The sequence below is a fragment of the Solanum lycopersicum genome, chromosome 12, assembly GCF_036512215.1.
Source record: "Solanum lycopersicum chromosome 12, SLM_r2.1".
In the NCBI taxonomy this organism is placed as follows: domain Eukaryota; kingdom Viridiplantae; phylum Streptophyta; class Magnoliopsida; order Solanales; family Solanaceae; genus Solanum; species Solanum lycopersicum.
Window position 1 is genome coordinate 60,721,195 of NC_090811.1, and position 25,099 is coordinate 60,746,293.

The 25,099-nt window shown below is 33.9% G+C and overlaps 2 protein-coding genes across 3 annotated transcripts; both read right to left on the bottom strand.

The window, feature by feature from the left end:
* Nucleotides 1–2,412: 2,412 nt before the first annotated feature.
* Nucleotides 2,413–9,414, bottom strand: LOC101266200 (heat shock 70 kDa protein 15-like). Of its 2 annotated transcripts, none has more exons than XM_004252286.5 (10): nucleotides 9,155–9,414; nucleotides 6,608–7,815; nucleotides 5,914–6,141; nucleotides 5,691–5,786; nucleotides 5,383–5,604; nucleotides 3,775–3,969; nucleotides 3,551–3,697; nucleotides 3,326–3,475; nucleotides 3,081–3,211; nucleotides 2,413–2,883 (listed from the first exon to the last, which is right to left on the bottom strand). In XM_004252286.5, the coding sequence occupies exons 2-10, from the start codon at nucleotides 7,775–7,777 to the stop codon at nucleotides 2,664–2,666; spliced, it is 2,559 nt and encodes an 852-aa protein (XP_004252334.1). In that variant the 5' UTR covers nucleotides 7,778–7,815; nucleotides 9,155–9,414; the 3' UTR covers nucleotides 2,413–2,663. The 2 variants fall into 2 exon arrangements, with proteins under 2 accessions (XP_004252334.1, XP_010314276.1); XM_010315974.4 differs by having other exon boundaries at nucleotides 6,608–7,873; nucleotides 9,155–9,388.
* Nucleotides 9,415–17,765: 8,351 nt separating this feature from the next.
* LOC101265903 (heat shock 70 kDa protein 15-like) lies at nucleotides 17,766–24,244 on the bottom strand. Its single transcript, XM_004252285.5, has 10 exons — nucleotides 23,683–24,244; nucleotides 20,994–22,222; nucleotides 20,328–20,549; nucleotides 20,107–20,202; nucleotides 19,796–20,017; nucleotides 19,316–19,510; nucleotides 19,092–19,238; nucleotides 18,868–19,017; nucleotides 18,627–18,757; nucleotides 17,766–18,295 (listed from the first exon to the last, which is right to left on the bottom strand). The coding sequence occupies exons 2-10, from the start codon at nucleotides 22,161–22,163 to the stop codon at nucleotides 18,088–18,090; spliced, it is 2,541 nt and encodes an 846-aa protein (XP_004252333.1). The 5' UTR covers nucleotides 22,164–22,222; nucleotides 23,683–24,244; the 3' UTR covers nucleotides 17,766–18,087.
* Nucleotides 24,245–25,099: the final 855 nt, after the last annotated feature.

Genomic DNA, 25,099 nt, shown 5'->3' on the forward strand with positions numbered 1-25,099 from the left:
AAGCTCTCCTCCAATTTTAAATTATATATATTTTTTTTTTGGAAAAACATAAATTTTAAAAAAATATTTTCAATTTCAAAATTTTATTTTTTCACCGATCTCTGACCACCCTCCCCCTCTACCCCCCCCGGCCCCAACACCACCCCCTCCCCAAAAAACTAATTTTACTTTTTAAAAATATTTTCAACTCCGAATTTTTATTTTTAAGCTCCTACCTCCCCCCTCGCCAGCCCCCTACCCACCCCTACCAACCCCAAAAAATTAATTTTATTTTTTAAAAATACTATCAACTTCAAATTTTTATTTTTTCATTCCTACCTCCTCCCTCTGCGCCCCCACCACCACCACCACCACTACCCCCACCCCTTATCACCACCACCCAAAAAAAAATTATTTTTAAAAAATATATTCAATTTCATAAATTATTTTGTATTCTAGTAAAAATAAAAAATATTCCTCAAAAATATTTTTCATTCATAAATCAAACATTAAAAATCATTTCCGAAAAATATATTCTACTCACCAACCAAACATAAGAAAATAAGTCCAAAATCTACTTGTTTTCCAGGAAAATATTTTCTAGGAAAACATTTTCCTTGATACCAAACACACCCTAGATTTAGGTTTGTTTATACATAAAAAAAAATAGTGTCACATTTTTAATTAAAAGATTATATATATCATATTAGATTATAGTAGCTGTTATGCGAAATATAATTTTTTTTAACATGATAGGTGAAAAAATAGTATTTTAAAATTATTTTAATATGTCATTTTAACCTTTTTTAAAAGTTAAAAAATATGGTGAATTGCCATTGTAACAGAAAATAAGTTTATTAGATTATTAACTTGTTTCTGAAGTTTGTTTTTAGTTACAATAATAATTTTTTTGTAAAATAAGTTATTTAGTTTATAATGAATTTAAATTTTGAACTTTATTTAGGTCGTTTGAATTCTGAATGTTGGCTATTTAAGGCTCTTTACTTGCTACCTCTGCAATACTATGGAACCTGTGCATTTTGTAGGTCGATATTTTGCCCAAAAATATCTTTTAATATGTCACAAACATCCTTAAAGTATTTTTTTTTAGCAGAAAACATCCTTTAACTATACCCCAAACTTAAACTACATCCTTAAAAATATCATTTTTAGCAGAAAACATTCTTTAAGTATATGTAAGTGAACAACTTTCATCCTTTTATTAGATATTGTCAAAGAATTAAGGGATCTTACGGAAAAATGAGTAGTTAACGTGACTATCAACAAAAGTTATTCTGGAAAATTTCATTACTTTCTACAAGAAGTTCTTTAAAAATAAATCTTAGACACTATTGCTCATGGAAACTAAAAATGATAGGAAGATATGAGTACACATGATTTGCCTTTTTCGTAACGAAAAGAAGTTAAAGATTAATTATTTTTACCTTTTTTCTTAACCAATAAATGAATAGATTTTTTGGTCAATCTAATATTAAAGTGACCAAAATATTGATTAATTTCATTTTACAGTATTAAAAGCGGAAGTCTCCAACAAATGTCGCTTCTAGCATATTCAATTGAGAAGAAACATATTCAAACTAATAGTATTTTTAATTAAAATTACATGAAAATGAATGAAAAAAAGGATTAAATTAAATTTTTTTGCATAATTCTTAACATAATTACGAAGAAGTTCAGAATAATATTCTTCACATATTTAAGAATAATAATTAGGAAGGGACGACTTAATTTTTGTGGGATATATCGATTAGTTTTACAATAAATTCAAGTACAAGGATGAAAATTGTTTATTTTAAAATATTTGAAGAATGTTTTCTGCTAAAAATGACATTTTAAGGATGTAATTTAAGTTTAGAGTATAATTAAAAAATATTTTCTATTACTTTGAAGAGCAAGCTTGAAAATAAATGGAGAGGTAATTCATTCATAGCAGAAAAAGCGCTCACTCACTCGTATATGAAAAGGCAGACGGGGGGCTCTCTATCCTAAAGATAATATTTTTTTCATTCTTAAAAGCCTTCTTTCAAAGATAATCAGTAGTATTCCTCTCGCTAGCTATTCTGAGTAAGAGGGGGAGGACTTAATTAATTTAAGTTTGAAGTATAATTGAAGAATATAATTAAAGTAATAATGGCATCGTACAACTTACAACCTCTGCAATACTATGGAACAGTATATTTTGAAGGTACACGAACTTCTCCGTTAAAGTCATTTTGAATTTCCAATAGAAGAAATCTCTGCGTCTTCCTCTTTTGATCTGTTTAGTTTTGTTTTTGTACTATTTGCAGCAAATGGTTAAAGATTGAACATACTGTAAACTGCACATGTGTTTTAAATATCACCTTTAAAAATGAATACTTGGGATTCTACTATAGGGTGTGCGCATCATCATCACTTAGGAGCAACAAAATGTGAGAAAGAACAGCAATTGAATTTCACATTGAAACAAAATCCCTGAAAGCCAGGATTTTAGAGTATCATTAACAATAATATAGCCTGAACGGACATGGCCAGACGAAATTGATCACACCAATCTAACGACAAAATGTTGATTGCTACTATAGATCCTTTAAAAAGTCTAGGGTAAAATGACAAAAGTAATACAAAACGAACCCAGGTCTGTGCCTTCATAAGCTCTTTGAAGATCAAACCATCAACTTAACTCATGACGCACTTGGTGCAGTCTCAGATTTGTCAGTCTCCATTGGCTCAGCAGCAAGTGGTACTTCACTGCCAACACTGGCACCCTCAGTTGCATTTCCTGCATCAGGACTCTCTGCACTCGGAGGTTGTTGCTCACCTCCTTGAGGAGATTGAGGTGGTGGTGTCTCGGGAGTTGCTGGCTTAGCTGGCTTAGGCTTTGTCATTATAGGCCTACAGACCCTGTAGATGCAGATAGTTAACAAGTGGGCTAAGCAGACGGAAAAATTGGGAAGGAAGTAAGAAAGAAAGAAAGGGCTTCCTACAAAGACGGGACAGAACTACTGGAGAAGCAAGAAATGACACCAACAGACAGTACAATTAACCCAAATATTTAAATCTACAAGTTATAGTTAAACAATATCAGTAAACAAAAGTACCTATCAAGTGCCTCTGCCTTCTTTCGAACATCAGCTGACAATAGAACAGGGTTGGCATATTTTGGAAGAGCATCCTGCTGCTGCTTTTTCTCTCTAAACCAAGCCTCGGCTTCGACACACTCATTCAAAACCTAGGAAGTCCAACAGAAACATAAGCACCAAACCAAATTCTCAGAAGAAGATGGGTGAGCATATGATGGAAAAAAGGGAAGGCAAATAACAAGATCAAGCAGATTTATCCATACCTTCTGCTTATCTGCTAAATCAATGTGATCAAACTTCGGATCACTTGACACTGCCGCCTCTCTGTAACTATTTATGCAATAAATAAATTGATCAATCACAGGACCCCTCTCAGTGTACTCCTTATATCGTTGCTCAATCGGGTCACCTTGCTGCAGATCCACTCTAAATCAGCTCTGTATATGCCAAAACAATTACAAAAATAGGGTATGCAAAAAACAACCAACCTTTTTAAGCTCCTCAAGCTTGGCAATGTAAACACCCTTAGTTTCATCCTCTCCATCTTCATACAACCAATCTTCCACTTCTTGAAGTACAGCCATAAATTGTTCTCTTTCTGAATCAGTTACAAACTCTTGATATTTATCTGAAAGCTGGATATATAAAGAAGATAATTGTCAGTGACGTAAGAAATGTTTTCATACAACCACCATAAAAAATCAACTGATACCTTATTCCTCATGTCGTAAACATAGGACTCAACAGCATTCTTTTTGTCCTTTGTCTCCTCCATAACACGGTCCTGAAGAGCCATTTCAAATTCTTTCTCAACAGCCTTCTGAACATCAGCAGCTGCCATTGCACCATAAACAATTTCAGTCACTGGTACAGATGTCTTCTTGACCTTCTTCTTAGGGGCTTCAACCTGCAAGAAAATGAACACAATAAATGCTAAGCTTAACCGACATCAATGAGCTAATACACTTGAGAAAAAGAAGAATATTACTTGAGGAAAAGGGCCGAAACTACCCTTAAACTATAGGAAAATATCTAAAAATACACTCCATCCATGTTTTGGTCAAAAAATACCACCTTTTTGGCTCACATATACCCTTCCATTAACTTTTCGGCTCACATATACCCTTTCATTACCTTTTTGACTAACTTATACCTTATAACTTGCAACCATTTTTTTTTTTTTAAAAAAAAAGAATATTTATTATTTATCATTTTCTTATTAGATTATATAAAAATCTCATCTCTATTAATTATTTCCCCATAATCTATTTAAATAGAAATATACATACCTCTTCAAAATCCCAATTTTTTTTTTAAAAAAAATCTAGTAACTTTGTATTTTCTCTATATATTTTTTTTATAAAAAAATTTGTTTTAAATAATTAATATATTATAAAAATATTAATCGTGCCACAATATCTATTTTCTTGTTTTAACAAAATAAATAAATAGAAAAAACTGTTAACTTAATTTTTTTGATAATCTGCGATAACAACTTTTTAAAGAAATAGTTCCACAAACAATTTTACTTAAAAGATTAACTTATTAAAAAAATGAAGGGGAAAAAAAAGCAGATGGATGATCGTAGCCATAGGAAAAATTTAAGTAGGAAACTAGAGAAAAATGTGTGTAATGTAATTGAAGATAGATTAATATATTGTTATGAGTATGACATAATAATTTTTTTTATAAAATATTAATCATCTATATCATGTGTAGAATCTTGATTTAATTAATGAAATATTAGCCATCAATTTTTTCTTTTGTCTTGAGTCTTCAATTCAAATAAAAAATTTAGGAAATGGAGAGAAGTTGGATTCAAAAATAAATAAATAATAAAAGATTACAATATTTTTTTATAAAAAAGTTGGGTACTTTGAAGTACATTGCTTTGGTTTGGATAAATAGGAGAATGACACATTATAAATTTTTTTTTAAAAAATAAAGAGTAAAGAGAGAATTGTTAGTTTCAAGGGTATAAGTGAGCCAAAAATGTTAATGAAAGGGTATTTTTAGACCAAAAGATGAATGAAGGGTATTTTTAGACCTTTTCCTATAGTTCAAGAGTATTTTTGACCCTTTTCCCTATTACTTACAACCCAACATTAATTATGCAACAAAACCACTACTGTGATGCACTTCAAGGATTAAAATATAGGTGAATATAGCTAAATCATGTGCTCCCTATGGTACATGCATAAATCAAATCCTGATGGTTTAAAGAGATGCATAGTCTGATCAATAACAATCAAGTACGACTGAGAGGAAATATCAACTAGCTAGATGAGTAATTATAAGAAGTAAAAGAGCGCTGTGTTACCTTAGCATCTGTCTCCATTTGGACAGGTTTGTCTCCAGACTCTGGAACACCATTCTCAGCCCCTGAAGCAGCTGCAGCTCCTTTCGCATCCTGCATATTTACATCACTTTCTGCTGTAGTTGAAGGAGCAGCATTAACTGAAGATTCATCTGTTTCCATTTTGGCAGGTTCCTTAGCTGTCTCTTTCACAACTGGGACTTCCACCTCTTCTTCTTCCAAAAGCTAAATTCCAAAGCAAAATCATGAGATCAGATGATATTATTTCCATTCACTAGATAATTGAACAAAAAAAGAATTTTTGGACTTACTGTTGCAGACTCAACAGAGACGATACCATGCAGGTTTAGGCGTACTTTGACTTTTAGTTTAGCCCTTTCACCCTTCATAGATTGGAATGGTCCAATCTGTCAAAAAGTTCAAAGAGAATCCAAGTGAGCCAAGGTCTCACCAGAAACCAGCGGATCTACTTTCCTCTTAATTTTAAGAGAAAAAAAACATAAAATCCAATTAGTAAGTGGAACTCTGAAATACCGTGTAAGTACTGATTTTTGCTGGCGCCTGCAGTTCACTGACATCAGCATACTGTACATCTATTGTAAATGTGCCAGATCTGTAGAATGTCAGAGCTTTCACACTGGGTATCGGATTCCCTTTGGGAAAAACAATTGTGCTCTGATGATTCTCTAAAGCTCCATTTTGTGCATCTGGAGCAGGCCCCTTCCAAGATAATGCAATTGGGAAAGGGAAGCTCTCATTGACCTTCAATCAGCCAACTAGAATTCTTAGTACAGTTCTTGCACTCACAAATCACCACAATCTATTGCTGGGAGTTAGATGAGCAACTAGTAGCATAATATTTAAGTAAAGGTTAAAAGCAACACAGCTGGCATCTGCTTCACCAAAAAATTTTAGTGCTTCTATAATAAATCGTGCATTTCCTTCATCCTTCAAGAAGGCAATTTCTTCTACCTCCTAATTTGTCGTTCATTACCCTTATATCTACACTTGATTCAAGTTAACCAAATGCAAACAACTAAATCAAACAAAGGAAAAATCAAAAGCATGTTCTAATACTTATCTTCACACACTAAATTAATGCCTACATACATAATTTTGCTAATTTTGCTTTGATTGGTTTTAAATAAAATGAAGTTGAAAACACTGAATCCAAATGACTATGGAAAAATATATTGACCAAGAGAATGCAAAGCTGACAAGCTGTTACCTTGAATTCTCGCACTTTAAAGGTAGGACTGAGAATAGCGCATTGCAGTGCAGCACCTTTGGCCACACATTCACTTGCATTCATGGTGCGCCTCGGTTCCTTACCGAAGAACTCTGTTAAAATCCTCATAATTGCAGGTACTCGGGAGCTTGACCCAATAACCTCAACTGCATGAATGTTCTCAGTAGTAAGCCCAGCTTCAGCAAGAGCTTTCTCCAGTGGTTTCTTCACTCTCTCCAGTATAGGGATGCTGATTTGCTCAAACTCATCCCTCTTCAGAAACCCTCTAACGTCCTTCTCATCCATTAAACACTCTATATTTAAAGGTGCCTCGGGGTTTGCACTGAGAACCTTCTTCAACTTTTCACAAGCAGCTCGAAGCCTAATGCATGCCCTAGCATTTTGGTAAACATCTATTTTGTATTCTTCTTTGAACTTTGCAGCAAAGTGTTGGAAAATAGCTTCATCAAAATCCCTCCCACCAAGATTTCTGTCAAATGAATGAGCCAATATCTTCAATTCGCCTTTCTTAAAGCCAGCAATACAAACTTGCAAGCTTGCATGCCCAACGTCAACAAAAGCAACATTCAGAGGGTCATTTTCAGGTAAATCTGTCTTGTAAATACCATATGCTAATGCAGTAGCTGTTGTCTCATGAATTAGATGCAAAGGATGCAAGCCAGCAATGGTGGCTGCATCCATTACAGCTCTTCTCTGGAGATCAGTGAAATAAATTGGAATTCCAATGCAACAATCAACTACTACTGCATTGAGATTCTTTTCTGCTATAGTTTTGAGATCCGAAAACACCATTCCAAGAATCTGGGTAGGTGTAAAAGTTCTCACTTCTCCCAAATATCGTGCATGGATCAGGGGATATCCATCAGGCCCTTCAGTTACTAAGAAGGGAAGTGTCTTAATATCTCTTTGCAGCTCGGGATCTGAAAATTGCCGCCCTATTAGCCTCTTTATTTGGGAGATGGTATTCTTTGGATTCATCATGCTTGAAGCTGCACCAGCAGTACCGAGAAATCGTTGCTTCTCTCCGAAGCAGACTATAGCTGGAGTTTCCCTTTTTGATTCATCATTAAGTACGACATCAATCCCTCTCTGCCTAGCAACCGCAACAACGCCACTCTCATTCCCAAAGTCAAAACCAACCACACTCATCTTTTCTGGATACGATAACTACAACACAAAGGAAGTACCTAGACAACATCAACAGACAAGAATCAACTAAAACGCCAGCATCCTCTGTGTGAGAATCTACATCAAAGAAGCCATGGATTTTAAATGGTAGCACCCAAGAGCAAAATCAAAAAGTGATTGATCTTCAATCAATAAGCTAAGAAAGCCGATCACTGGTGGACAGGCTTTATTGGAATGCAATTACTCTATACAGTAATTATGAATACACAGAAGAGGGCAAATGAGTTCTGTCTTTTCTTTCAAGTAAAGAGAGAAGCCTGAAGTAATCAACAATCTCCAGCTAGGAAAGCTGATCGCTCGTTGACGGGCTTTCTTGGAATGAAATTACTCTATACAGTATTTATGGATACACAAGAGAGCAAATAAGTTTACTTTCTAGTAAAGAATGAATTAAGATGGCATGACGTGACCAACAATGTCCAGAAACGTCAATCAAAAACGTCAACAAAAAGAATAATATAGACACAAAGTTCAAGAATGATTCTTCTTTTTCTAATTTCCCCAATATCCCAAGTTACCGAAGTTCAAGTACACAATTTTTATCTAATTTTACTGCCAAGGAAACTTTCATGCATGAATGATCTCGCACACCAACCGACAACGCAGGAAACTACACTAAACCACCAACGCAAACTCAATTTTTTAATATACAATCTAGCAATACACCAAATCCCTATATTTACCCTATACAAAATTTTAAAAAATAGGCTCCACATTGCCTTGTATTAACTTAAGAGCCAATTTGGATTGACTTTGGCTTATGACTTACAAGCCAAAAGCCATAGTTAGAAATCCTAACTTATAACTTTTTGGCTTAGATCCAAATGCTTAAAAGCACTTTCTAATCTAGCTCAAAACACTACAAAATTGCTAAAACACTTAGAATAGATCAATCCAAACAAACTTTACCTAATATGAACTCAATCATACAAAAAAAATACTCAAATGTTAAGAATTGATCTGATTGAGGATTAAGCAAAGATCATACCATACCAAGCCTAAAGGATTTTGATCCAGACCTTCACACCTCTAATCATAAACCTCCTTAATCATTTCTTTACGTCTTGTAATTTTCTAAGAATAGATTAAGAGTTCGCCGAAGCAACCAACAATGCAGGAACAATAACTGCAGTTCATCTACTAAATCATGAAACTACAACACAGTCTAGACACAACAGATTCAGTTTACTCCTAACAAAACACTAAACAACATGCAAGTTAACCGATAATACTACATCTCCAGCTAAACATCACCAAATCTAACAATCAAAAGCAAAAAAAATCGTAGATCTACAAATTGAAATACAGAGAATAAGAGTTTTGTGATGCAAACAATACCTTGAAGACGAAGAACGGAATCGCAGTTCCACGAGGCAAAAGGAGAAATAGTATGACAAAACAGAAGGGTTTAAAGGAGAGCAAAATATATGTAAATGAAGAGAAGAGGGGTTTGTGTAGTATTTTCGAGTTTTATATATTATTTAATTTATTTTTTTTTGGAGAGTAGGGGGAGGTTCGAGTGGTCCTAGATGGGTCTAGAGGTATTCTAGAAAGTTCTCACCCTTAGTGCACAAATAGCCATATGTATAGGAAGTCCTATTTATAATTTAACCAATAACAACATATATTAGGTCATGTCAATTTTCAAATAGTATATAATTTTCAAATAGTGTGTATATATATTATTTTTTTAAAATGTGGTATTATTAGTAAAGTAGTTTTGAGAACTAATTAAATATAATATTTTATGCAACTTTCAAATATGAAATAACTTCAAAAAAAAAAGCAGATAAATTAAAATAAAACGAGAGATTTAGAAAAACTTTTAGTTAAAAATAGATATGCCAACAAACAGTTACTTGCTACTAGCCGTTTTATATAATAGTAAAATAGCTTAAGACTTGATTCAAAAAGAAGTTATATAATGATTAAGATAACATAACTAATTAGACAATGATTGTCCATGTATGCACGGATCAAACTTGATATGAAAGAGTTACATTTTGGAGTTTGGCTAATCAAACTTAATACAAGATCAAAATCAAGTTCGATAAACTCAAAGTATTGAAAATGGTATAAAATTACCCTCTATCCATCTATTGGCTCCATAATATCTATCTCACCCACCTATTGGGTCCAAAATTCCCTTGTCATCCACCTTTTGGTTCAAAATTGATCACTTATTTAACGATTTTATATATAAACTATTTTTAAAAAAAATTAAATATGTCACGCTCAACTATTGTTATAATTTAATTTATTAGTATAATTTATAAATCAATCCACTACCTACCCATTACTAATTAAACCCACCAAATTAATAAACCCGTCACAATATTAATGCAACAACAGAAAAGCTACTGCCAATTGAGTGTAATTTGAGACGAAAATATCTATAGAAGTAAATTATCATACACTCAAGTGTCCAAATAAAAATTACCGACAAATTTAAAAGTCTGACTATGTTCATCTTAATTATTCTTACATCTCAATTATGTGATGTTACTTCATAGGTAACTTTTTTTTCAAAATAATATATTAAAGGTTTTAAAACAAATGATAAATATTTATAAAAGTGTATTTTGAAAAAGTTCATGAATTAGTTCGGGATATATTAATTCTTTACATTTAATCATAAATTAGAATAAATTTCTAATTCAATCTTGAAAGAAAATTCAATTGAAAGTGTCCTCATAAATAAAAGGCTCAATATAAATTTAATTGGAGCTTTGATTCGGACTCGAATAATTTTGGATGTCATTTTCAGGAATCTATAATTTCATCGTGTTTTAGTAGTGTTTATGACGATTTTGATATAATAGTTGGATTATTAATTGGGTGGGGTTTCATTAGTAATGAGTGAGTACTGAGTTGTTTATAAATGGTACAAATAAATTAAATTATAACCAATAGTTGAGCATCAAGTATTTTAAAAAATATTTAAATAGTTTAAATTTAAAATCATTAAATAAGTGGTCAATTTTGAACTCAAAACAGGGGTATTTTGGAGCCAATAGGTGGATGAAAAGGGCATTTTGGAGCCAGTAGGTGGATGAAGGGTAATTTTGTATCATTTTCAATACTTTAAGGGTATTTTAGGTCCTTTTCCGTTTATAATTTAACCATAACAACATATATTAGGTCATGTCAATTTTCAAATAGTATATAATTTTCAAATAGTGTGTATATATATTATTTTTTAAAAATGTAGAGTAGTTTTGAGAACTAATTAAATATAATATTTTATGCAACTTTCAAATATGAAACAAACTTTAAAAAAAGCAGATAAATTAAAACAAAATGAGAGATTTAGAAAATTTTTTAGTTAAAAATAGATATGTCAACGAACAGTTACTTGCTACTAGCCGTTTCATATAATAGTAAAATAGCTTAAGACTTGATTCAAAAAGAAGTTATATAATGATTAAGAAACCATAACTAATTAGACAATGATTGTCCATGTATGCACGGATCAAACTTGATATGAAAGAGTTACATTTTGGAGTTTGGCTAATCAAACTTAATACAAGATCAAAATCAAGTTCGATAAACTCGACAAGTTATAACACCAAAAAAATGAAAGGAGTCTAAAAAGGATTTGGGTGGGCCGTGGGGGAGAGGGGGAGGTCATAAATAAAGTTAGAAAGATTTGACATTCTGCATTCTGAAGGAAGAGAGCTTCATCTATCTATCTGTGCTAATTATTACCCTAACTTTCCTTGAGAGATTAGTGAAAGAGTTAAAATCATGAAATGCACCAACGTTATAACTCATCAATGTTATATTGACAGGTTTGTTAGTTTTCCTAAAGCAATGACTGATGATCCATGAATTTCAACTATTTATTATACTTCTTAAATCAACGTATTCAATTTCCAAGACGTTTTCCATTTTCTGTTTATGCATTTAGGTAAGAGTAAGAATCAATTTCTCTCAAACCCTATCATAACCTCTACTAACACACTATTTAAGACCATAGATAGTGCACAAGCATTGTCAGTTGTGTTGCTAGTACCTTGGTCTAAACCCAAAGAGTTAGCAAACATCATGTTGTCTTGGATGTCTGTTTGTCTCTCTAATTAGTCCTCCTCCACAACAACAAATCAAAATATATTAAGTGGCAACTGTTACGAATATTAATGAGACTCTAATTAGTTTTTAAAAAATTGTTGATATGTATACACATTAAATTATTTTTTTTAAAAAAAAAAAAAAGCAATTGTGTGCTCTTTTTTATATAACCCAATTCATATTTATTATATCATCTAGCAATTTGAGGTTGCGATTCGCAGTTTATAGTATGTTCTAAATTTATTTGTTCTTCTTACTTGATTTGAAGCTTTTATAATATTTAATACAATTTTTTGTTTTTTATTTTTGTCAAACTATTAAAATTTGAAATAGTTTAATAGTGTTTAAATAGGATTTGATACTACTACTTGAAAGTTGTTTGAAATTTTTTTAATTTACAACAAAAATTAAAGCGTCTAAAGTTTTACGAATTCACTGGAAAAAAAGTAAATTTTTTTCTCAAACTAGGATAATTTAAATTTGATCTCTTTATGAATATCTCATAAATTTGCAGAATATTCGAGATGCCTCTCCAAGAAAATATATTTCCCTTTATATAAGCATGAGATAAGGTTTTAGGGTAGAGTTATGACATCCTAACTTAAGACAGGAAGCCCTACACCGACAAATCACATGAGAGATATTAGGTGTATAAGTAAGCAGATCTTACCAATTAATGATGTATTATAAAATTGTGCGGACCTAGGCCTAGAGCGGACCTAGGCCTAGAGCGGACAATATCATTAGTAGATCGGATTGTTACAAATGGTAACTTCGTCATTCCTATGTCAGCCTTGTCAATTTGAGCTAGAATTCAACTAAGTTTAACCAAATCTCGATAAGCGAGGCAAACCTCAGTGTTGAGTCTACATCAATATCATAAGGTAGGGCAAACCTCAACGACGATGTTGAGTCCACAAAGGGGGTATATGTGATGCTCCAGCTTAAGATAAGAAGTCTCACATCACCAAAACACAAGAGAGATGTTAGGTATATAAGTAAGCAGGCCTTATCAACAAGTGACGTGTTTTAAAGTCGTGCATGCCTAGATCCTGAGCGGACAATATCACTAGTGGAATCGAAACGTTAGAAAAGTAGCTTCCAAGATTCCTAACTGGAATTAAACACGTCTTATAGTCCCATAAAATTTGAATGTCTTGAATATTATACATTACACGTGCATTTTGAATAACAATTCTAAAAGAGGCTACTTTGTCTCATTATAAACTCTGTTATACTTAGGCTTTATTTGTTTCAGTTAAGATTTAGATATTTTGCAACACCCCGCAACCAAAATAGACCAAAAATTAGCTTTACAAAAAAAAAATCTACAGGTGCAACCAACGGTGGCATCGACGGACTGTAGCCTGACCCACGGTCCATCCTGCACAACCGTCGATGAGATCAGAAACTCCCAAAAATTTCAGCCTAGAAAAATTGGTTGAGTCTTAGACGACGGACAGACTTACGGTCCGTAGGTGGAAATTTTGCAGACAGTTAAGGGGAAATGCAATTGGGTCAACTTCAAATGGTCATAACTCTTAGCATAAAATGAATTAGGTGTCCCATGACCTACCCACAAATAGATAATTGAATTATCTTTCCATAGCTACCGACCTTGCTACCATCACACCTCTAAGTAAAAAGTTGTGCCCATTTTATTAAAGGCCTATCGAATAGGCCCAATCAACGGACCCAACGATGGGGCATTGGTCAGACGACGGACCATCAGTCCTGGCCGTTGTTTGGTCCAACAACAACATTTCCAGGGGTCTTTTTGACCTTTTCCACTCTGTTTAAACCTTAAGTTACATTGTTTTGACACTAAATCATCATATTTTAGTCAATTTAAGCTTAGAAACATAATTAAAACATATCCAAGTCAAATCATTAAATCAAAACATAGAAAATTAGAAGCAGAGAGGAGAAAAAGCTCAAGAACCCTAATTCAAGAACGCCACAAGCTCCAGCAGTTCCAGCCCCGAAACTTAAGTATTTTTTCGTGAATTTTATCACTAGGTATGTGAGATTGCACTAGTGGGTTCCTTTACCCATTGGGTCCCTAGTTTTCAGTCAGATTCTTGATTTCCATATAATGATTAGAACTAGGGTTTCTAGAACTTTAACAGAATTTCATGAATTTAATAAATATATGTTCCAAATCAGATTATCATATTATTACTCAGATTATCGCATGAATTTCAGACCCCTATCTTTGTATTTCTTTAGTTCTTGAATACACATGTTAGGTCAGATATTTCAGACACTTCAAATATACATGCCTCAGTTATAAATGCATAATTACCCGATTAATTGTTGCATTCTCAGTTTACATATTCAGTTTTGAGCTATCCAGTATTTACAAAAACTCAGACATAATCAATTAATTTACAGAATTCATGGGAGTAGCATAATACCGAGTTGGACTAGGGTTCAGCGTACCCAATTAGTCCCAGAACTACTAGCCAAGTAGGTCGTAAGTCCCCTCTGTGGGCAATCAGTTTAGTAATCACGCCAGCATGCCTTTATACATTTGGCAGGGTATATTGGGTCCTCTCGATGGAGCATATACATCAGACTCCACATTTAGCTCATGTGATTTTAATTATCGATTATTAGTAGCTCCCACAGATCAGTTAGACTCTCTGCATTGACTATTTATCTGTATATTCAGTTTCAACATGTTATAAATTGGTTATTGCATTCAGTTAGCTCAGAAATTCAGTATATTATGTTCAGATTATTATACTTACTTTTGTGCTTGTTCAATTATGTCTTATTTCAGCTTTACTCTATCCTACATGCTCAGTACCTTTCAAGTACTGACACATACGTGCACTACATCTTCTCGTGATGTAGCTTCAGGTTCTCAGCATCTAAATCACGCATAGATCGACTTCCGATCTCCAGTTTAGCAGATTCAGTGGTGAATCCTCATTCTCCGAGGACAACAATCATGAGTTTAATTTCAGTCTTCAGTTATTTAGTTTCAGTTTTGCTAGATTTAGCTGGGGCTTGTCCCAGTATTTCTAGTCCAGTGTAGAGGTTTATTTCATACACAGTTAGATTCAGCTTAGTATTGAGTTAATATTTTCTTTATATTAAACTCATGATTTTCAAATATCTCAGTTATAGAATATGGGTAGTCCCCATCTTTTCAGATTTAATTATGATTTAGCTTCCGCATCAGTTTATTATCTTTAGTATGCTCATGATCATACCAGCAGGGTTAGCTTGGGATCACTTGTGGTTCTAAGTTCCGTGTCGGCGTCTGGGGAGTAGCTCGGAGCGTGACATATTTGCAGGGGCGGACCTACATTGTAGGCTTCGGGTTCTCAAGCACCCACTAACGCGTAAGGTATAAAGTTAGATAAAAAATATTTACAATTAATATATTAAACAGTTTAACACCCACTAATACTAAAGTAATATAGTCGCTTTGATTCTGAAGTTGATTATCCCACTCTCATCACGCAAGAGAACATGGGTTTGAAACTCGTTGGAAGCAAAAAAAATTCAGGCTTATTACTAACTGCTTTCATATATTACTAAACATTTTCTCTTCTTGTTCCTTTTTTTCAATCTTCGCCCTTTTTTCTCCTGACATTTCAATCTTAACTTCTTCTTTTTTAGCTTATTTTTTTACATTTTTAATTTCTTATAACTCATTTATTGCAACAAAAAAACAAGATTTTAAAAACATCAGAGTGTAAATATATGTAATTGTCAACATTCAATGATATGATACAATAATTCAATATCTTCAAATTATGGAAGATCGTCGCAAATCATCTTTTAGAAGCTTTTTTTCTTTTAAAAAGAATATATTAATATTAGTGATAGTTCGCTCGGTAACTTATGACTTATAAGTCTTATTTATAATAATAAGTCTTTTATTTCACATTAAGTAAAGTGCTTATATATTTATAGTAAAAAGTGCACCCATGATCTTAAAATCTTGGATCCGCCACTAAATATTTGAATCTGAATGTATATTTGAATAATTAAGATGCGGCATTTAGATTTGAACATTGAGTGATTAAGATTTTTTAATATTTGAATATACATAATTTATTTATATGATACATATAAATATACAATTTGAATAAACAGTTAAAAGTCATAAATAAATAATTGTACCAGTACTCTTTTGACTTTTGACTTATTTTTTTTTTAAAAAAATAGCCTAAAAATAGGTGCTTAGTTATAATTTTTCCAAATACCTTCAAAGCTATTTAAAAGTCAAAAACACATAAAATAAGGTAATTCAAACGGACACTTATATTTGCTAGTAATGATAGAGATAGCTGAAAGTAGTGATAGTGATGATAATAATTGTTGTTATGATGATAGTGGTGATAGTGTGAAGGTGGATATGGTTAATGTTGTGGTGACTAATATAATAAAAATAACAATGGCGATTGATAATGGTGTTGGTGCTTGTAATGATGAAGTCGGTTGTCCACAATTGACGGTGTTGATGATAACCGAAGAATGTGTGATGATTGGTGAGATATTTTGTTGTAGTCAGCGGCAGTGCTGGTTATGATAATGGAGGAAGTTAGTAGTTTAGACTAACCACGGTGATCGTAACAACTAGCATTAGTGTTGGTAGTGGCAACAGTGCTAGTTGTGAGACACAGTTTGTTGATACTAAGACTTTACTATGATGGTAATAGTAGTTGATAGTAGTAGTGGAGGTGATTAATAGGAGTAACTGTTCGGATGTACAACCCTTAATCAATAAGATTCATTATTATATCAGTGATAGCGGCTATAGGGACAAGGAAGATAGTAACAATGGATATAATCATAATGATGGAAGAGATAAATATAGTAGCAACACCTAATATTAGTAGTTAGCAACAATGACGTTTATGATGACAGAGGCAGCTGGTGATTGATATCGATAAAGTAGTTGATAATAGTGGTGGTGGTGGTTGTGACATGGAAAATCGGGTAGCAATGGTGGGTGAGATTGTGAATAGAGTGACAGAAAATACTATCCACATAAGAATACCTCTTAATGATCTTATGACTCTATTTTAAATCCTAGACTTATTTTGACTCGTTAAGTACTTAAATCTTGATAAAAAGAAATATTAGTTGTCTAGTACAGTGTATAAGAATAATGATAAATAAAATGTATTGATAATGCTTGCATTAGCAATGCATGTATTAGTGCATTAATTATACATAAATTATTTTAATGCATTGTTTGGTTTAGTGCATTAAAAATAGTATGTATTGCATTAAAAACGTATTTACAAAGATACCCTTCACTTTTATGGAGGAAAAGATGTAAAAAAAATTTTTGAGGATAATTAAGTCTTTTATCATATTAATGCATGCATTAAAATCACTGCATTTGTTGATACCATCTTAATACACAATTCCACGAGACATAACTTCTGACATATTTCTATATAAGTTTAGAAAGTAGTGATCAAAGGACATTGTTAAATTAAAAATACTAAATTTAAGTTTGGACCAAACGGGGCTCCTTCTCATTTGAAGCCACATTCACAATGACAGGGTTAGTGAAATAATATAAAACCACATTGGAGACGTATTTCAATATAAAACTATAAACCATTTCCTGTTTCCTTTTCATTGTACTTAGTGTTGCCATTATCATCAAATAATTGAGAAACATAATAGGCCACTTGCAGCAAGCAGTCACTCCAAATTACAAGAAACGAAGTAGGCCATATTACTCACCCTTTCTCAATTTGCCAATGCCCAAATCAATATAAATGAACATTATATCAATCTTTGCTTGGAGTACATAGTTACTTCAGATCCTAAGTTCAGGTTGATACCTCAAGCAATAGATCATAATTGCACAGAAAAAAAGAAAAAGGCAAGCGCAAACACATTCTAGCTACAAGGAGCCAAACACCAGCTCAACAAATCATTTAGTGACCAACAGAAAATGTCAGAGAACGGCAGCAGTTGTACATAACATCAAAACCCTCTGAAAAAACAGGTTTTTTGAGAGTCGTTATCAAATAATATAACTTGACAAGACATCCGTATGGCCGAAATAGATCACAACAATTTAATGACAAAATCTTTCGACTGCTACTATAGGTCTGATCTTTTAAAATGTATAAAGGGTGAAACGCAAAACGTAATACAAACCCAACAAAGTCTCTCTCTTCCTTCCAAATCTTCGAGCATCAAACCATCAACTTAATTCATGATGCACTTGGCACATCAGATTTGTCCGTCTCCATTGGCTCGCCAGCAGGTGGTGCGCCACTGTCAGCACTATCACCCTCAGTAGCATTAGGACTCGCTGCACCCTGAGGTTGTTGCTCACCTCCTTGAGAAGATTGAGGTGACGGTGTTTCAGGAGTTGCTGGCTTAGCTGGCTTAGGCTTTGTCATTATAGGCCTACAGACCCTGTAGAAACAAATAGTTAAAAAGTGGGTTAAGCAGACAGAAAAATATAGGGAAGGAAGAAATAAACAAAGAAATGCTCTTATGTAGAAGGACAGCAACTAGCAAAGCAAGAAATGATATTGACAGACTTTCCAATAAAATTAGCCCAAATAATGCGATCTACAAGTTATGGCAAAATCCGACCAGAGGCAATAACAATAGCAACTATTCATTTGTCCAAACCTTGGTGTACCAAGATACCCAATACCTTTGCTGGTGGAAGGTAGCAGGTACACTGTGGAAATACCACCTTCATCAAGAAAAAGAAAAGGAAACTCAATGAACAACAGACCTATCAAGTGCTTCTGCTTTCTTTCGAACATCAGCTGACAAAAGAACAGGGTTGGCATATTTTGGAAGAGCATCCTGCTGCTGTTTTTTCTCTCTATACCAAGCCTCAGCTTCGACACACTCATTCAAGACCTAGGAATTGCAAGAGAAACATAAGCATCAAACCACATTCTCAGGAACAAGATAGGCGAGCATATGATGATGAAAAGGCAAATAGCAAGATCAAGCACACCCATGCATACCTTCTGCTTCTCAGCTAAATCAATGTGATCAAACTTGGGATCACTTGACACTGCCGCCTCTCTGTAACTATTTATGCAATAAATAAATTGATCAATCACAGGACCCCTCTCCGTGTGCTCTTTGTAGCGTTGCTCAATCGGGTCACCTTGCTGCAGATCCACACTAAATGAGCTCTATGTATGCCAAAAAGACTAGCAAAAAAGGAAATGCTAGAAACACAGACCTTTTTAAGCTCCTCAAGCTTGGCGATGTAAACACCCTTAGTTTCATCCTCTCCATCTTCATACAACCAATCTTCCACTTCTTGAAGTACAGCCATAAATTGTTCTCTTTCTGAATCAGTTACAAACTCTTGATATTTATCTGAAAGCTGGATATAATAAGAAGAAAGTTGTCAGTGACATAACAAATGTTTTCATACAACCACCATAAAAAGCCAACTGATACCTTATTCCTCATGTCATAAACATAGGACTCAACAGCATTCTTTTTGTCCTTTGTCTCTTCCATAACACGGTCCTGAAGAGCCATTTCAAATTCTTTCTCAACAGCCTTCTGAACATCAGCAGCTGCCATTGCACCATAAACAATCTCAGTCACTGGTACCGATGTCTTCTTGACCCTCTTCTTAGGGGCTTCGACCTGAAAAAAAATGAACACAATAAATGCGACATCTTTGAGCTAAACACACTGAAACAGAAGAAGAATTCTAAATATAACCCAACATTAATTAAGCAAGAAAAGCACTACACTAATGCCGAATTAAAATATTGGTGAATTCATGAGTTTCCTGCATTTCATGCATAAATCAAATCCTGACAATTTGAACAGATGCCATAGGTTGATCTTATAACAATCAAGTATGATTGATAGAGAAACATAAACTAGCTCAAGCAGTAATTAAAAGACGTGAAAGCGAGATGTTACCTTAGCATCTGACTCCATCTGGACAGGTTCATCTCCAGATTCTGGAACACCATTCTCAGCCCCTGAAGCAGCTGCAGTTCCTTTAGCATCTTCCATATTCACATCACTTTCCGATGTAGTTGAAGGAGCAGCATCAGCTGAAGCTTCATCTGTTTCCATTCTGGCAGGTCCCTTAGCTGTCTCTTTCACAACTGGGACATCTACCTCTTCTTCTTCTAAGAGCTATATTACAGAAAAAGCCATAAGATTAGATGATATTCTTTCGATTAGAAAAAAACAAGAACGAGAAAGCCACAAATCTCTGGACTTACAGTTGCGGACTCAACCGAGACAATACCATGCAGGGTTAGGCGTACTTTAACTTTCAGTTTGGCCCTTTCACCCTTTGAAGATTGGAATGGTCCAATCTGTCAGAAAGACCAAACAAAATCCAAGTCAGCCAAGGACTCGCCTGAAACTAGAGGACCTATTATCCTCTAATTTTTAGAAAAGAAACCATAGACACTAATTAATGATTGAAAATCTGAAATACCGTGTAAGTACTGATCTTTGCTGACGCCTGCAGTTCACTGACATCAGCATACTGTACATCTGTTGTAAATGTGCCAGATCTGTAGAATGTCAGAGCTTTCACACTGGGTATGGGATTCCCTTTGGGGAAAACAATTGTGCTCTGATGATTCTCTCCATTTTGTGCATCAGGTGAAGGCCCCTTCCATGATAATGCAATTGAGAAAGGGAAACTCTCATTGACCTACAATCAGCCAACTATAACTCTTAGTACTTCTTACACTCATAAATCACCATAATTTCTTTCTTCTGGGAACTTTGATGTGTAATTAGTAAATAATCTTTTATTAAAGGTTAATAGTATAGCATCTGCTTCAATAAAGATCTTCGTAGTTCTATGATAAATTATCCATTTCCTTTATCCTTCAAGACGACAATTTCTTCTATCTCCAATTTGTCATTCATATAACCATAACCGGTCATACTCAAACCACTAAATGAAACAAAAGGAAAAATCAAAAGCATTTTCTTAATTTATCTTCACATATTAAATTAGTGCCTACTTAAAAAATAAGAACTAAGGATTATCAACAACATTGCAACACCTAATGAAATTGAAATCCCTCAATCCAAGATAACTATACAATAATATATCAGTCAAGAGAATGCAAGGTTGACAAACTGTTACCTTGAATTCTCGCACTTTAAAAGTAGGGCTGAGAATAGCGCATTGCAGTGCAGCACCTTTGGCCACACATTCACTAGCATTCATGGTGCGCCTTGGTTCCTTACCAAAGAACTCCGTCAAAATCCTCATAATTGCGGGCACACGAGAGCTTGACCCAACAACCTCAACTGCATGAATGTTCTCAGTAGTAAGCCCAGCTTCAGCAAGAGCTTTCTCCAGTGGTTTCTTCACTCTCTCCAGTATAGGGATGCTAATTTGCTCAAACTCATCCCTCTTGATAAACCCTCTGACATCCTTCTCATCCATTAAACACTCTATATTCAAAGGTGCCTCAGGGTTTGCACTAAGAACCTTTTTCAACTTTTCACAAGCAGCTCGAAGTCTAATGCATGCCTTAGCATTTTGAAGAACATCAATTTTATATTCCTCCTTGAACTTTGCAGCAAAATGCTGGAAAAGAGCCTCATCAAAATCCCTCCCACCAAGATTTCTGTCAAATGAATGAGCCAATATCTTCAATTGGCCTTTCTTGAAGCCAGCAATACAAACTTGCAAGCTTGCGTGCCCAACATCCACAAAAGCAACATTCAATTGGTCATTTTCAGGTAAATCCGTCTTGTAAATACCATACGCTAATGCAGTAGCTGTTGTCTCGTGAATTAGATGCAAAGGATGCAAGCCAGCAATGGTGGCTGCGTCCATTACAGCTCTCCTCTGAAGATCAGTGAAATAAACTGGGATTCCAATGCAACAATCAACTACTGCTGCATTGAGATTCTTCTCTGCTATAGTCTTCAGATCCGAAAACACCATTCCAACAACCTGGGTAGGGGTAAAAGTTCTCATTTCCCCCAAATAGCGTGCATGGATCAGGGGATATCCATCGGGCCCTTCAGTTACTAAGAAGGGCAGTGCCTTAAGATCTCTTTGCAGCTCAGGATCTGAAAATTGTCGCCCTATTAGCCTCTTTATCTGTGAAATGGTGTTCTTTGGGTTCATCATGCTTGACGCTGCACCAGCAGTACCAAGAAATCGTTGCTTCTCTCCAAAGCAGACGATGGCTGGAGTTTCCCTTTTGGATTCGTCATTAAGTACAACATCAATTCCTCGCTGCCTAGCAACCGCAACAACGCCACTTTCATTGCCGAAGTCAAAACCAACCACACTCATCCTTGCTGACTTCGGTCACTCAATATCCAACAGCACAAGCACGAAGCACGATAAAGTCCCTGGACAACATCAAAAGAAGTATATAATCAACTAAACACCAGCATCCGATGTATCACATTAAGAAGCTACAACAACAACAAACTTAGTGTAATCCTACAAGCAGGGTCTGAGAAGGTAAGTGTGTATGCAGACCATACCCCTGCCATGTGAAGGTAGAGAGGTTTTCCATGGACCCTCGGCTCAGGTATAAAATATATCATTAACAAAAGGAAATAACAAAGTGAAGAAGTCACGAATAAAATAGCGGAGAAAATAACCATAGCAACAACAACAAAATAAAGATAACTGAAAGAAGGGAACATCAAGTAATAATGAAATCATTGACTAATAGAACCATCGACAAATAAGATAGTAGGATAGTAGGATAGTAATAATAACAGTACTGACAAGGGAGACTAGACAACGCTCGACTATGTACTAACCTTCTACCCTAATCCTGATCCCATATGCCCCTTTCTAGGGAGCATGTCCTCGATAAGTTGAAGGTGCGTCATGGAAGAAGCGATGGGTTTTAAATTGTAGCAACCAAGAGCGACTTCATAAAATGATTGATTTTTCATTTATAAGCTAAGAAAGAGGCTACCTCGTGGTGGGGCTACCCTATCCAGTAATGATGGATTCACAGAATAGAGCAAAGAAGTTCATTTTTCCATTTATGATTAGAGAGAGAAAACATAACCTGGCCTAACGTATTTAATGATCTCCAGACATGTCATTTAAAAAGTCAACAATCAAACCGGCGTGGACTCCAAGTTCAAAGATGGTATCTTTTTTCTAATTTACACAATATCCAAAGCTCCAAGTATCCAAATTTTATCCAACTTCCCGCCAAGGAAACTTTCGTGCATGAATCTCATGCACGTATCGATAAGACAGGAAAAGATAGTAATGCATCAACGAGAACTGAATCTTTTTTAATCTACTATCTCCCAATACACAAAATCGCCCAAAATTTACCCTATATCAATAAAACAGGGCTCTACATAGCCTCGTATAAACTAAACCAAACACATTTCCTTCCAATAATAAAAACTCAAACCAAACACTGATCCAAAAAAGCCATTAGCTTGCTCTATTCTCCCACCCCCATCCCTCCCTAAGTGAATCTCTAATCTTAAGAATTGATCTGATTGAGGACAAACCAAAGACTTATCTACCTAGTAGATTACAACAGCACCCAATCTAGTCTACAGGATTTCCCATCCGCCCCAATTATCAATCTAAAATCCACTCAGTTTCTTCATTTAATTATCATTTTTTCTCATTTGTCACATCAACCAACAATGCAGGAACGATAATCTACTAATCATCAACCTATACAACAGCCTATATCAACAAAACATACAACAGATTCAGTTTACACCTAACAAAACATGCAATTCACAAAGAGAACTCTAAACATCACCAAATCTAAATCAAATCATAGATCTACAAAAGAGTTTTGTGATTCAAACAATACCTTGAAGAGAAAGATATCTGTTCCACGGACTCCGGCTGTGTACGATTGATCTTTTTCCTGAAGGAACCAAACGGAGAATACTGATAAAACGGAAGGGTTTAAAGAAGAAGGGTTCACAGTTTTATACTTGAAAAAATAAAAAATGAGTCTTTTTTGTTATTCTCTTTTTTTTTTCTTTTGACTATATGGAGGAGGGGGCCGTCGGGGAGGTTCGAGTGGTGCTAGATGCTTCTAGAAACATCTTCTACAACAATTAGGTCATGTTTTTGACAATTCTTTGTTGTATCAAGTTGGTATGGGCCTTTGTGTCTAAGTGGGGGCAAAATGCACAAATTGTTCAGAAAATTTCTTTTACTATCTATTTCTTGAACAAAAATGGTATAGGGTATCATTCATTTAAATATTGGAAATGTTTTTGGGATATGATTGGGTATTTTTGGACCTCTGGCTGTTTTACTATGATGAACCGTCTCATTTGAACAATTGATTGAAAAGAAATTTGGAAGAAGGTCAAGCACTCTTATCTTATTTATTTTGATTTCCATATGCTACAAACACAAAAATGGAAAAAAAATGAACTTAGTTTTTGACTTTGATTTTGTTTGACTTTTGATTCAGAGGGTAAAAATAAGGGAAAAGTTCATATATGGCAAACTTATTAGATTAAATAACATTATATGGGTATAGTTTACCTAATTACTTTATATGGGTATAGTTTAGTTATTTTAGGTATGTATATATTTTTTTTAATTTATACAATTATATTTTAAAAAGTGGTTTGTAACTGAAGCGTTAAATATGCTAACAATAAATTTAGATAATGCCACAATTTTAGGAAAACGTCCCTTTTTTTAAGCTAAACGTCCAAATTCAAAAAAAAAAAATCTGTATATATATATATATATGAACTTACCTTTTTTTGTATATTTATATATGTACATGAATATATTAGTTAAACTCCAATAATATATAAAGTTAATATATACTAACTTCAATAATTTGTAAATAACTACTACAATATACAAATTATAATCGCATATGATATTTTCCCATCTATATAACTAAATCCAATTACTTTGTGTACATATGTATATAAAAAAAAATAATGAGCCTTTAATATACAATTCCCTACTACCAGCTATTAAAACAGACATGTACATATCAATTTTTGTATATGTATATAAACTTAATATATACTAACTTCAATAATTTGTATATAAGTAATAGAATATACAAATTCTAATCATATATAAAAAAAATTCATCTGTATAACTAAGTCCAATTACTTTTTTGTATATATATACAAAAAACAAAAATAACATAAATATGCAATATACTATATACAATTACTAAACATGCAATTATACTATATACAATATTTAAGTAATATTTTTTGTATATTGACATCTAATTAACC

Coding starts and splice junctions, on each gene's coding strand:
- LOC101266200 (XM_004252286.5), bottom strand. CDS start 7,777: ATGAGTGTGGTTGGTTTTGACTTTGGGAATGAGAGTGGCGTTGTTGCG. Junction 5,605..5,690: donor TCTCTGTTGAGTCTGCAACA/GTAAGTCCAAAA, acceptor TTTGGAATTTAG/CTTTTGGAAGAAGAAGAGGT. Junction 3,476..3,550: donor AGCTTGAGGAGCTTAAAAAG/GTTGGTTGTTTT, acceptor GTGGATCTGCAG/CAAGGTGACCCGATTGAGCA.
- LOC101265903 (XM_004252285.5), bottom strand. CDS start 22,163: ATGAGTGTGGTTGGTTTTGACTTCGGCAATGAAAGTGGCGTTGTTGCG. Junction 19,239..19,315: donor TTTATGACATGAGGAATAAG/GTATCAGTTGGC, acceptor TATTATATCCAG/CTTTCAGATAAATATCAAGA. Junction 19,018..19,091: donor AGCTTGAGGAGCTTAAAAAG/GTCTGTGTTTCT, acceptor GTGGATCTGCAG/CAAGGTGACCCGATTGAGCA.